The sequence below is a fragment of the Chiroxiphia lanceolata genome, chromosome 21 (assembly GCF_009829145.1).
Source record: "Chiroxiphia lanceolata isolate bChiLan1 chromosome 21, bChiLan1.pri, whole genome shotgun sequence".
In the NCBI taxonomy this organism is placed as follows: Eukaryota; Metazoa; Chordata; class Aves; order Passeriformes; family Pipridae; genus Chiroxiphia; species Chiroxiphia lanceolata.
The window spans coordinates 2,666,688-2,679,798 of record NC_045657.1 but is presented as its reverse complement, the minus strand read 5'-3'; the positions used below and the strand labels follow the sequence as shown (position 1 = coordinate 2,679,798).

Genomic DNA, 13,111 nt, shown 5'->3' with positions numbered 1-13,111 from the left:
ACAGAGCACAGGCTTTGCACCCCCCAAAGACCACAAATCTGGCCTAAGCTCCGGTTGTATTTTCATGAAAAGGTCATTTCTCTCTGTATCTGCATTAACCAAGATACTGACTTGTCTTTGGGGTGAGTTCTTCCAGCCCTGGACGGTGCCTCCCCCCGTTTGTACAGACCCAAACCTTGATTCTGGCAGACAACTCTAAATATTGTTCAATATAATCAAATCAGACCAGCCAGCCAGTTGTTTGGGGTGGAATACTGGTCTGGAAACCCTCCCAAGCTCAGGAGTGACAGTGGAGATACGGTCCAGCGATCCCAGTGCTCGCGGAGCATCTCAAATCATAAGCTGCTGACATCTAATCAGGGGAGCTCTGTCAAGCTCCTGCTCCATTATTACAGCAAAGCTCTTAAAGAGGAAAGGGGGAGGGGGGAATCAAGCACAGCAGCAAGCAAAGAAATAAGGAAAAAAAAAATATCAGCCTCCAGTAGGACAAGCATCTCATTTAAGGCTTTAATTAGTCTTCAAACACATAATGGGTTCTGGCACTATAAATCCACTTGACCTCTATTATTGTCAGCACTTGCCTGATAAATGGTGGCATTTGTTTTCCCAGTTGTTACTGGGATAGAACAATACTTTTCTCTAAATAGAGAAAGCAAATAATATCAGTTATTTACGATGACTGTGCCATAAAATGCTGGCGCCAAGCTGCTGTGTGCCCGTCCCGAGAAGGACCATCTGCTCACCCCCCATCCTGCAGCCAGGAAAGGAGCAGGGAATCCTGACAGCTCTGGGCCCTTCTGTGAGGATACAGCCAGAGGGCACAGTGTAAATAACCCCATCAGTTATTTGAGGCATTTTCTGGCTACACAGTCCAGACAAAAGTCAAGAATCAGAGCTTACAACGGAAAGGAGAGTCCACATGAAAATAAAGGGGAAGCTGTGGGGAGGTTGTTTTCAACATGATGTCACATCATTCCTCAGGAACGCTCTGGGCCCATGCAAGCTCCTCCATCAGCTCTCCATGGCAGAAGCGGGAGCCACAAGGAGAGGAATGATCCATCTGTTGCTGGGAAGATCAGGCTCCAGCACGTTTGCTCTGACGAGCTGAGCCCGTTGGCACACGGAGTACAAGCTGAGCAAATACCAACCTTCCAGACAGACCCTGAGCTCTGCAAAAACCTGCTCCAGAATAAGAATCTTGCAGGTTTTTTTCCCCCATGGCAAAACTGTTCCTTTAAAGAAGCTACATACAGTATGTGGTAACAAAGAGAAACTCCTTTTGAATTAAGATGCTCGTCTGGCTGACTTGGCAGAAGATGCTCTGTGTACGTGTCACCCGAGTTCTGCATCTCCAGAATCCAGTCTGACAGCTGAGCAACTGGCTGAAAATAACTGAAATAACAGCAATACTGCACATCTACACAGCACCCAGGAGCCCTGGGGCGTTCGCTGACTGCACTCAGGGTGAGCAGCTACCCCGGAGGCTTCTCAGGTGGGGACAGGGAATAAGGAGATGCTCTGGAGCCTTCGCATTCACATGGAAAAGATAAGGCTTGGAGCAAGAGTCCTCCTTGGAGATAAAGATGGCACAAGGGAGATATTTATTTTTTTCTTATTTCCTATTTATTTCCCCCAGTGGAAGCAAAGTCAGTGCAGGAAAACTGCAATCTTTGAGTACAAGGGGATGTCACTTGTAGCCTTACAACACTAAGTCTTTGATTTCAGTTTTCCAAATGTGCAGTGGGCATTGGCTTATCTCTAACCACGGCAGGAATAAGGCCTATTTGCAAACAAAGCATTGGTAATTTGGGTCAAAGAATGAAGTATTTTGGGAGGTTTTTGCAGAAAACACAGAGCACCCAATTATGCAACACCTCACCATCCAATCTGAGCCTGGGAGCTTGTGGGAAGCTCCAGCCATGTCAGGCACAGCCTCCTCTAACCCCAGGCAACCGTCTGCTTAATTGATTAACAGCTGTGGGGACAGGAGGATCTTTTGGGAGATAACACGAAGTGGGTGGAGCAGGCTGGGAGGAGACATGTAACCCCAGGGCTAACTCAGGAGCAGTGTGATAGACTTGGCAGGAGCACCTGGCTCTCTTCTGAGGGCAGGATTTTCTCTGCCAGGATTCAGCAGAGTCTCATGACCTCCCATCTTCCATTATCAGCTTGTGTGGAACAAGCAGAGATCAAAAAGAAATCGAGTTTGAGCAAGAGAGTGACAGTAATTAACAGGGGCAACATCTCCAGCAGCCAGACAGGCCCAAGGACACGCTGTGTCCTCCAGACTGACTCAGGGAGGGCAGAGAAACAGCAACCACGTGTCAGCTTTGCAGCCAAACACCCCCAGCAAAATCCTCTAAAAAGAGGGGGAATGCACTTGATCCCTCCTCCTGGATGCTGTTGGGATCAGTCAGCAGCTCCCACCAGCCAGGCACTTCCCAGCTATTGGAACACGGCTGCCCACGCTGGGCTGGGAATCCGTGAGCTCTGTCCCTACGAGCTGCCAGGCGTTTTTGTAAGCAAAGGTCAGTTGTCTGAGTGCTTTTCCCTGCCAGGTGAGGGAGGATGGTTCCTGAGGTAAGTCAAGAGATCACTGTGATTCCTTTTGAAGGTCTGGCTTTGCCTTGCTCAATGAAGTCCCAAAGCAGACCATGGTCACCCATACAAAAACCTTTAAGAGAGAAAAACTAATTCTAACTGGGTGAGAAAAAGAACTTTCTTCTTTTCCTTTCTTCCTCTGTGCTGCATTAAAAAAAAAATATATCAAGCAGAGGCATCTTGTTCCTGATGGCAAGACTGTCCTGCTGGACAAAAGAGCATCATAACCATTGGCATTTCCTACACACCAGCTACCAAAGGAAACCGTCTGTGGAAAGTGCCTTTGGGAACCAGACAGCACACACCAGAGCTGGGATGGCTGCTGGAGTCTGGAACAGCAGCCAAAGGGAACTTCAGCCTTCCCAGAACTGATAATTTCCAAAAAGTTCTCTCTCCCCACAACAAGAGATCCCTTGATTTAGTGGATGGCTTTGCCAAAAGCCACGTTGTGCCTTCTCTGCCACAGGCTTCAAGAACCGGCCTCTTCCTCATCCTCCCTTCCAGCACTTGCTGTGTCCCCTGGCATCAAGATCAAACAAACACCTGAGTTTCACTGGCACAATGTCTTCTCCTCAGGTCCTGGAGCATTTCCCCTGCTGTGAGCCAAGAACTCCTGCTGTATTTTACATGGATGCAGGGAAGGAGGCTCATATACACAGCAAGATGAGAGAAGAACACTAAATATTTCTTAACACTTCGAAAAGGATATTTTGGAACTTCCTAAAGCCAATACTGGGGCAGTCTGAAGTGAGTGCTAAGTTACTCAGTTTAAATCCAAATGACTCAGAGGTTCATCCCCCCCCCATCAGTGCTGCTGGGATGATTTAACAGCTGTAACAGCAGAGGTTACTCAGATTTAGAAAAAACCTCCTTATGAAGATAATGAAGAGGCATCCTTCAGAAGTCCTAAATTTTCACTCCACGGAAGCAGCATTCCCACCACAGACACAGGTCTTTTGGACCCCTTCCTGCAGGCACATGGGAACATTTGCTCCAGCTCTCCTCTGTCAGAGCCCAATAAAGCAACCAGACCACCTTGCATCCTTGCCTTCCACTTGGCCAAAAGCTTGTCAACACCCTCATCCATCAAAGCCCTACGTAAGCAGGTCCAATTAACCAGCACGGCCTCAGGCTTTCATTTTCAGAATGAAAAAAGGCTGAGCTGCAGCCCATCAGCTCCTGGGAAAAAAATCAAATGGAGTTGAGGATATTTAATTTTAAGCAATTTGAATTGCTACCCTCACTCAGTGTGACTGGTAGGGATGGGGCAGGTTTCATGTTGAAGCCGTTAGGGATGTGACCCCGCACTCGTCTGCTCAGAGGAAGCCAAATGCTTCCTAGACAGTGAAATCACAGCCTGAGGGAGCAGGGCTGTCCCACTGTCAGCAAGATGCTGGTCTCAGACAGCCACATCTCCCGGCTGACAGTCAGTTTTCCACGGGAGGGTTGAGCAAACCACGGAGGAGGAACATCCCTGTCCCTGGGCAGTATCCCAGCCCCAGGCATGGGCTGGCAGGGGGTACAGCACCACCACCTCCCTGCCTGCGTCAGCAGAGGGATGGTCAATCCTGCCTGTTTCATCCGTAAACACCTCTTAGGTACTTCAAAGATATTTAAAGCAAGCAAACAAACAAAAGCAAACAGGCTGGAAAACATAAAAGCAGGTTTTCTTCTCCCCCTGTCTGATTGATCTGAGGGTTCAAAGATTCCTGTGAAGAGGCAAACCCAAAACTGCATCGAGGATGCAAAGCCCCACAATCAAAGCCCCACAGAGCTGATCACTGCTGAGGAAAGAGTGGGATTTCATGCCCACCTGGGCTCAGCTGCCACTGCAGAACACAACCTTAAACACATCTGCCTCGTGCAGGGGTGAGAGCACCCAGCACGGAGCCTCCTGAGCACCAAACCAGTGGAGCAGCCTCGTGCAGAAGATGAGCAGAGGGTGGGGGAAGTCAGGCTGAGTCCTTCCCTGCCCTCAGAGCTCTTGGGCACGGCGGGGCAGAGGCATTTGTGTACTGCAAACAGCACAGAAACCGTGCCAGGAGCCAGCTCACAGCGCTCTGAAAGCATCCACATGCCAACGCCTCCTGGAACACCTGCATCCCTCCCCACCTACACCCAGCTGACAGGAGAGGTGTTGCTTGGTGTCTCCTGACACTGCTGCTGCCAGCAGAGATGATGGCTGAGGCTGACGTGCTGCTGAAAGCAAAAGAAAAGCAGCCCAGAGTGAGTTTTCACTTTGGAGGGGCACCAGGGCTGGCCTGGGCTCCTCCCTGCCTTCTGCCAGCGCCTGCAGCCCTGGGAGGGTGGGTGATCCCTGTTCCTGTGCTCCTCTCCCAGCTGGCAGGATGTCCTGGCTGGTGCCAGCACCCAAAGGGGAGAGGTGGCACTGGGGAAGTGAAAAAGGCAATGCTGCAACGTGCACCAGAGATTTACCCACCCAGGGCCAGCCCAGCAGGCACTGCCTCCAGGCTGGGACTGGGAAGGGCTCAGCTCAGTGCTCCCGATCCCCTGCGACCCACAGAGCCCTGGGCACAGCTGAGCTACAGCCTCAGCCCAGCCCAAGTGACCTGGAAAAGGGCAGCCAGGGAGGGGGACATCAGGGCTATCCTGGGAATAGGGTTGGCTGTTTGGACCTCAGGACATCTCCCAGCACTGCCCTGGTTGCCTTCACCCTACAAAACAACTCCCCTGGGGCCACAGCAAGGCCCCTCACTTCTCTCCCAAAGACAAAGCCAACCACTACTCAATTCTTAACTTGCAGTGTGTGAAAGAGGACAAGACCATTTTTCAGGGCCACATTTTTGGCTGTTTGCAGAAACAAACCCAACCTCTGTTTGTTTACTTCATGGTTCAGCTACTCTCCAGCTTCCTTCAGTTTGTTGCTTTAAGCTCTCTGTGTTTGCGTTTCTCAACAAGGTCGTTGCTTTCACAAGACTTCTGCAGCACTGCCCCACTCCCCTGGCCTCCAGCTTTGTCTTCTGACGTCCAAATACGCTCAGAATATTAATTAAAATCACAAAGTGTTCAGCAAGAGGAGCCAAAACAACAGGAGAAAACATCAGACACTCCTTCCACCCCCAGGCCCCCCGTGAAGGGCAATGCCCAAGACCCAGAAGCAGATGTAACCTGGGAAGGACATCACAGTGATAGTCTGGCTCAGGGTTTCTCAGCCTTTACTCTACCTGCTTGATGAAATTAATGTGTTTTATAACAGGCCTGCCTTATCAGATGATTTTAGCATCCTTAGGAATATGCAGCTCTTTTATAACCTTAAGCAGGGAAAAGAACCTGAAGGGGGGAAAAAAAAAATGCAAAGCTCTCCTGACCATGAGATTTGTCGACATCAAAAGGCATGGCTGGTTCAGAAGTCAACTTGAATCTTGACTCTCTCACCTGCTTCCTATTACAGGACCAGATGTTCCTCTTGCTGTAAATTGCTGCTATTAATAATATAAATAATTACGCTTTTCTAATCATTTAATAGGTGCACAGGAGGGTACCAAAATTTCTGGCAGGCATTAAATGCCTCTCCCCTCTCTTAAGGGCTCAGACACACTGGTGGCCTCTCATCCTCCACAGGATTTCAAAGTAAGAGAGCTGAAGCCAGGATAAAAGCTAAGAGAGCCAGGCTCCTCTCCACAGGCTGTGCTGCACACCCATCCTCTCTCCAAACCTCCATGTGACAGGGACAGCACTTTTCCCACCTGAGATGTGTCTGTAAAAGCACCCAGTGCTTAGCCAGGTGTAGTTCCCACACTCCCTTCCTGTGGCAGGATGATGCTGCACAGCCCCAGCCCACAAACACAGGGGCAGCTGGTTTTCACCTCCCCAGCAGGTTCCCAGGACCCGGCAAGAGGAAGCCCTGCTCTGCCAGACCCCTCCCTCTCTCTCCCCTGCAAGCCCCAGTCATCTACTGCTTTTCCTCCCAAGAACACTTTGTCCTTCTGTTGACAAACGGCCTCAGCCTTGGGAATGTGAGCAGCAGCACCACAGATTAACGAGGTCACTGCAACCTCCAGAACTCTGCCTGCAGCTGCTCAGCCCCTTTCCCATCCTCCAGCGATCTCGCACAGACCTGCACGGCTCTGCCTCAGCCTGAGGAGAGGAACACCACTGCTGGCTCCAGATGTTAGCACAGCACATCTGGATCGCTGGAGCCACACGCTGGCTCTGCCTTGCCCTGCCTCACCCTCGGGGTTAAGCCCAGTGACTGACCAGGAAAAAACCCCAACCCTTCAGTGCCACCCACTCCGAGTCTCCTGCTGGGAGATGTGGGTGGTGGGTCTGTGTCACCACCCCCATGGGGGACACTGCCACACACCAGGCTCAGCTCTACCCATGAAGGGCTCTGCTCAGACCAAGACCCTCCCCGACCCCCACAGTGCACTGTCCTCACACTGGGACACCAGGCCAGTCCACAGCAGGTGACATCCAAGCCCAGAGTCAACAGGGAGCGTGTTACGAGAGCAGAGACCCCCTTGCTCTATTTCTTCCAGCTAAGAAAAGGCTGTGCACTCCTGGCTGTGCAATATGGTCAGAGCTGCAGAGCCCCTCTCCCAGATGAACCTGGCTGGACCTTTTCCACCACAGATCTGCCACACAACGTGCTCACTGCCCCACCCAAACACATCTCAGCACCCGGTGCTCTCATGCCCACGGGGTCCTTGGCACTGCCCTCCTCCTGCACCCCTCCACTCCCAGCCCAAGGGACCTGGCACCCTATCAGCCCAATTCCACCACCCTTCCCTCTGATCAACATCAAGCTTCATTTCCTATTCCCCTTTCACAACCAAGTAATTTACCAAAAGGGAAGCCCCTAAGGAGATGTCAGGAATGAGAGGAAGGCTCCGGCTAATGCGTTTTCCAGGAGTTACAAGGATGAGCTGACGTGCAAAAGGAGACTGGGGCAGCTGTTGTAGCCCCCATGGCCTTTGAGGCAACAGCTCAGCTCCAGTAGGACATGGCAGGACACACACTGGCTCCCTCACCATGTTTGATTTCCCAGAAAAAGCTTCAGCACTGACGTGGCCAATGACACCTTAGAGATCGATACCGAGAGCAAACACGCACAGCCAGCCTTTCCCTCCCAGAGCCTCAGCCCAAGCATCACCCTCTCCACGTCAGCTCTACCACCAGGAAAGGGAACAGTCCACCTGGGAAAGCGTTGTCTGTGCTAACAAGGTCATATTTAATCAGCCGGCACCTCCCGGGATGCGGCCGGGGCCGTGTGAATTAACAAGCCTGCCCGCAGCACAGAGCGGCCACCTGGCAGCGCCCGTGCCAGGCACCCACCAGGGTCTGCAGTGGGCACTTCCAGGACATTCCCTGAGCTGGGGACACACAGCAACAGAGGCAGAATGACCCAGTGTCCAGTGCCCTGAGCAAAGCCATTCTGTCTGCTGTGACCACATCTTGCCACTTCTTGTCTCCAGGTTCAGCATCACTGCAGGTGTCCCAAGGGTGAGATGTCACCCAGTGGACTGATGCTCCCAACCTGCCTTCAGCCCCTACCCTAGGCTTCTTCTTGGGTGCTAATCAGAACAAGAGCAGCCAAAAATCCCTGCCAGTCACTTCTGAAAGCCTGTGGTATCAGTCAAATCAGTTAAAAGGGCCCTGCAGAGCTTTAAAAGATACAAAAGCCGATTTGTTGCATGGCACAGGGAATTTTATTCCCAATGCAGATTAATTCCATTAACTCATTCTGTGCCCTTTTTTGGGGAGATCCTTCCCTGCCCTTGCAGGTTATGGAGAGCACAGAGCAAACACATCACAACCTCCTTTCCTCTGAAGGCACTTGCATTTCCCGCCCGCTCGCAAACGCCTCCCCCTCCCCACACCACGTCCTTCCAGAGACCTTCCAGTGCCACCAAAAGCCCAGAAACTCACCTTGTGCTTCATAGCCAGCATAGTGATGAGCTGCACCCATGTCCTCATCCCCAGGGCCCAGGCCAAGGGCTGACCTGAGCTGGGCCATGTTCACCTGTGCCGTCAGCTCCCCGCTCCGGTCCCCGATCTGCAGTGGGAACACCGACAGGGCAGCTGGTTAAAGGCATGTGCTCCAAGCAAACAGCCCCCAGCAAGGGGTTTGCCAGTCCCATCTCAAAGCAGACGCAGAACCAGCCAGAAGACAGCTTGAAGACACCCTGAGAGACCATACAGCCCAGCTTTCAGCCCCAAAGGAGCTCTCTGAAACTATTCCTTGGGACGGGATCTGTGTGTGCTGTGCTGCACCCTAAAACACAGTTCTGTGGAGTTCAGAGAGGGCTCAGCTCGCCCACTGCCACAGAACTGAGCCACAGTTAAATCTGCATGTCTGGTCCATCCCGCAGCCACACATGGCTTGGCAGAGAGCCCTGGAAATCTCAGCCCCCTTCCTCAAGTATTTCCATGGTTACTGAGCACCAGACACTGCACTGCCATCAGCCACGTGAGCAGTGTCACACCAGGGCTCGGATGCTCCGAAAGCCCTTCTCTCCTGGCTCAGATCCATACAACTTTGAGTTGTTCCTAGTGATCTACCCACACAAGACTCCAAAAGTCTTTTGGAGTCCATATTTTACCCAAATTTCCACCCCTCGCTGGCCTGAGGCCAAGGAAGCCGATGGTACATGTTCGGGAAGAGCTTTGTCCAACTGCTCCTGCTGCTTAAACAGGGACATGACACTGGGTCCTCCTCAAAGTTCAACTGAACGACAAAATGCTGGTGCTGCACATCACCAGAGAACACAGAGAGGTCACCCAGAAACAGCCTCTAATCTTCAGAGCAAGAGCAGCCTCTGTGACAGAGGAAGACCTTGGCTGTTCCCCTGGAGAGGCCCAATTCCCTGTTAAATGCCTGGCAACAGCTCTTTTGTGGCCCTGTGCGATAGACGGCAGCGGGAGCCGTCCTGGAACAAAATCATAAATCCCCACATTATTTATGACAAAGCCCCAAGCGCCAGTAAAGGGAGGCAGATCAAAGGGCTTATCAGCCATAAATCCCCCTGCCAATTACAGGAGATTTGCTGTTGACATCATCTCCAGAGAAATTACTATGTCCTGGTTAGGTCTTACAGTCCTTGATGCTCTATTAAATGCTTCCCTGACTTCCACTCATTCCAGATCATCTCCAAAGCCCTATTAACAACCCAGGAACAGACTGGCAGGACAATGATCCTGAGCATGACCTACCACACAACACACCACAGCAGAGCCCTGTTTTCTGCCCTCAGCTTCCCAGGAGCCTCCTGCCACACTTACAGATGGTAAAGGTATCCCAGAGCAGTGTCTGAGAGCTGGGGCAGCTTCCAAGGTTTTTAGGTACACATCCTTTATTCCAGCTATTTCAGAGGAATTTTGTCAGTAACCCCAGTCATCCTGCAGCAGCTTCCAGTGTGGTTACCCTGAGCAGATTTCATTTGGATTCAAATGTCACTGTCAGATTTTTGGTAGGGGGGAAAGGGAAAAAGTGATGGAGAAGTGAGTTACAAACATTGGTTTAATTTCACAAGGTTTCTCCTGAGCAAACTGCTGGTTGCACCAGCACAAGCAGCTCACTCATTTCCAAGACTAAGCTAAAACATCAGCTTTAACAGAACCACTGCTAGAAGCCAATGCAAGTTCTCCTCAAAGGGACTGTCTCTGCTCTGTAATTAATGATGGAGGGGACTTTATCAGCCACCTGCCATGAGGAACCTACTCCTGACATGGCCTGTGGTCACAGCCAGCACCCTGGAATGAGAACCCACTCTGGTGGGTTTCCCCTCAAGCCTCAAAGGCCCCAGGAGCAGCACTGCTTGTCCTCCCATTGCTCCTCAGCTGCATTTCACTCTGACGAGCCGAGTCCAGCTCCAGAGCTCAGCCCACACTGCCACAGTCTGAGCAGAACAGAGCTGGAAAAGTTAATCTGTCCTAAAATGTACAGGGCCAAAAGAACAGTATTTCTTCTGTGTGTCTGATAAGTATAATTAAATCTTTAATTAGGCTGCTGTGTCAGCCCTACTCTGAGATTTCGCCAACCTAACAGACAGGCAGGAGAACAACCAGCTCACTCACATATGGTGATTTCAATTAGTGCTTCAAGAGGGCAATTTCTTCATCTGGGGAAGACTAAAGAGGCCATGGCCAATTTCCTCAGCACCCTGGAAGGAGCAAACAATGGAATTCTTGCCTTGTGCACTTCTGAGCCACCCAAAACCACGGTGTGTTCTTGCAGCAGGAAAGCTGCAGTGAGCTGGGTGAGCAGGTCTGTGAAAGCCACAGGAGCTGCACAACGACACCCCAAATGGTGTGGCAGTGGCATAGGGTGGCTGCAGGTTGTGTGTGCCCAGTGACAGCATGGATTGCATTAGGACACTGTTGGAGTTCCCACCTGGCAGCTGGGACCCCCTGCCAGCTCCACTGAGAGGAAACAGCTCCCCAGGCACACACTCTGCTGCAGTGCAGAACACAGCACTCAGGAGCTGCCCTTGTGTTCTCCACGTGTTTAACTGGCCAGTAAATGCAGCCAGAACACACCTGGTTCATCTCAGTCAGAATGTCGGGAAAGGCGGGGACTTACTAACAGATGGGACACCAAGAGGTAACAGAGCTCCTTCACCTGGGTGCACAACACCTTGGCCAGCAGAGCAGACAAGTGGTGTCCAGATCCTTTCTCACCCAGGAATATTGGTTAAGAGCAAAGCACAGCTAAGACATTTGCTGCAATTAAGGGGAAGACTGGGAGCCTCCCATCAAAAGAATGTTTTCCTGCCAAGCTCTGCAGTTCCTAAGGACACCACTGAAACAGCACGTAGAGAAGGACTTTCCAGAGCAGTCACAGTAGGAGAAGAACTACATTAATAGAACTTAGTGGCATAAAATAACCTTCCTCTCACCACAGGGGACTGGTTCCCTCTGATCTAAGCCAGCATCTCTTACCTCTTGGGAGATTTCAAGATGTTTCCTTGCGAAGTGCAAAGCCTGTTCATGGCTCCCCAGTGAGACGTAGGCATTTCCCAGACTCCAGCAGGCTCTTCCTTCTCCCACCCTGCAGAACAGGAAACTATCAACCACAGAAACTCTGGGCAAAGCCCAGCAGCTCAGCAGCCCTTTCAGGGCCTTCCTGAGAGTGCTGACAGCCAGGCTTCTTGCTATGCTTTCATCTACACAACGGTTCTAGAAAGGAAGATGAAGTGTGTTGTACATCTTAAACTCCTCTTCCTGAGGTCAGCAAGAGCTGGGGATGAACAGTAGCCTCAGAAACAGGTCTGTGCCCACAGTGACACAAAACTAAGCAGTGTAGAAAGGGCCCAGGATGGTTTGGCTTCACTGGTGAGCACCAGCCCAAGAGGGGAAGCCAGAGCTCCTGCCCAGCTTCCACCTCACACAAGGGCTCCTCTCCAGAGACACACAGCACATCAAGAGGGAACACAACATCCAGCCCTTTGGTTCAACAAGAGCCCAGAGCTAAACTAGTGAGAAGATGGCAAGGAGAGAACACTGCAGGCAGGCAACAGCCTCAGCTGAGTCCCAGCCCTGCATCACCCAGGGGGCACAACTGGAACTGCCCCAAAGCCAAGTGAACATTGACTGGTTTCCACAAGGTCTCCAGGGCACTGCTTCTTGTTTCCAGAAGCCCAGGAAAGCAGGTGGGTGTGGAACCTGCCCTGTGCAGCCCTGACCCCCAAGCCTGGGGACACCCTGGTGTCCCTGGAGGTCCAGCAGCTGTTTGCAGGAGCAGGCAGAGCTTCCTGCTCCCCAGAGCCTGCTGAGCTCTGCAACCAAGCAGATGTGGGGGGGAGAAGGGATAAAAAAAGCACCTGGGGGCGCGGGGGGAGGTTCAGCATGACTGCAACTCCCTTTTCAGAGGTTTGGGCGGGTTGATCAGCATTTCAACGTTTTTCTTGTCACCCTGTTCAATACCTTCTGCTCATAGGGTGTGTTCCCAGAAACGCAGGAGCCCACAGGCCTGCACCCCCACACAGCATGATTCACCCTCGGGTGGGATTGTACCTTCTCTGAGCAGATACTGCCCGGGTGGCGGCACAGCTCTCCCATCCTGATGTCCCTGCTCCATCTAGTGGAGGACACTCAGCTTCCAAGAGAATTCAGCATAACGCTGAAAGTCACTTCAGCTGCAAGAAGGCTCAGGATCACAGAGTATCCAGCAAAAAGGAACCAACTCCTCGTAAAAGAATATATTAAATTCTTTTTAAAAAAACTAAGAGGCCAAGCCTCCAAATAAGGAGGGATGAGGACGAGAAACAAAATACATCATTTCCACATCCTCTGTGGAATAGCATTTGTTTCTACGTGGAAGTTTCCAGCATTAACCCAGAGCAACAGGACAAAGTGGCACGTATTTATGCCCTAAGCACAGAGTTTCTAAGGAAGACACAGTATTTGTGAACTTGAGGGAGCTTTAGAGGGGCCATTCTGGGGTAACAACAAAGCAGTAGCCACGTGGCAAAGCACTGAACATGATGCATTTTTGTGAAGTACCCTCTTGTGACAGATCTCAACCCACACAGACACAGCATTAAGGGCA

General features: G+C 51.4%; 1 protein-coding gene across 4 annotated transcripts in view; it reads right to left on the bottom strand.

Moving 5' to 3' along the window:
• Positions 1-13,111, bottom strand: part of GPSM1 (G protein signaling modulator 1) — a 111,410-nt gene that overhangs the window by 29,659 nt on the left and 68,640 nt on the right. For 3 of the 4 annotated variants that reach the window (XM_032708210.1, XM_032708209.1, XM_032708208.1), the window contains exons 8-9: positions 11,503-11,611; positions 8,491-8,617 (exon numbers count right to left, since the gene is read on the bottom strand). In XM_032708210.1, the coding sequence (XP_032564101.1) occupies positions 8,491-8,617; positions 11,503-11,611 (236 nt within the window). Of the gene's footprint in view, positions 1-1,251; positions 1,364-8,490; positions 8,618-11,502; positions 11,612-13,111 lie in introns of those variants that run through there. The other variant, XM_032708211.1, reaches the window with a different exon arrangement.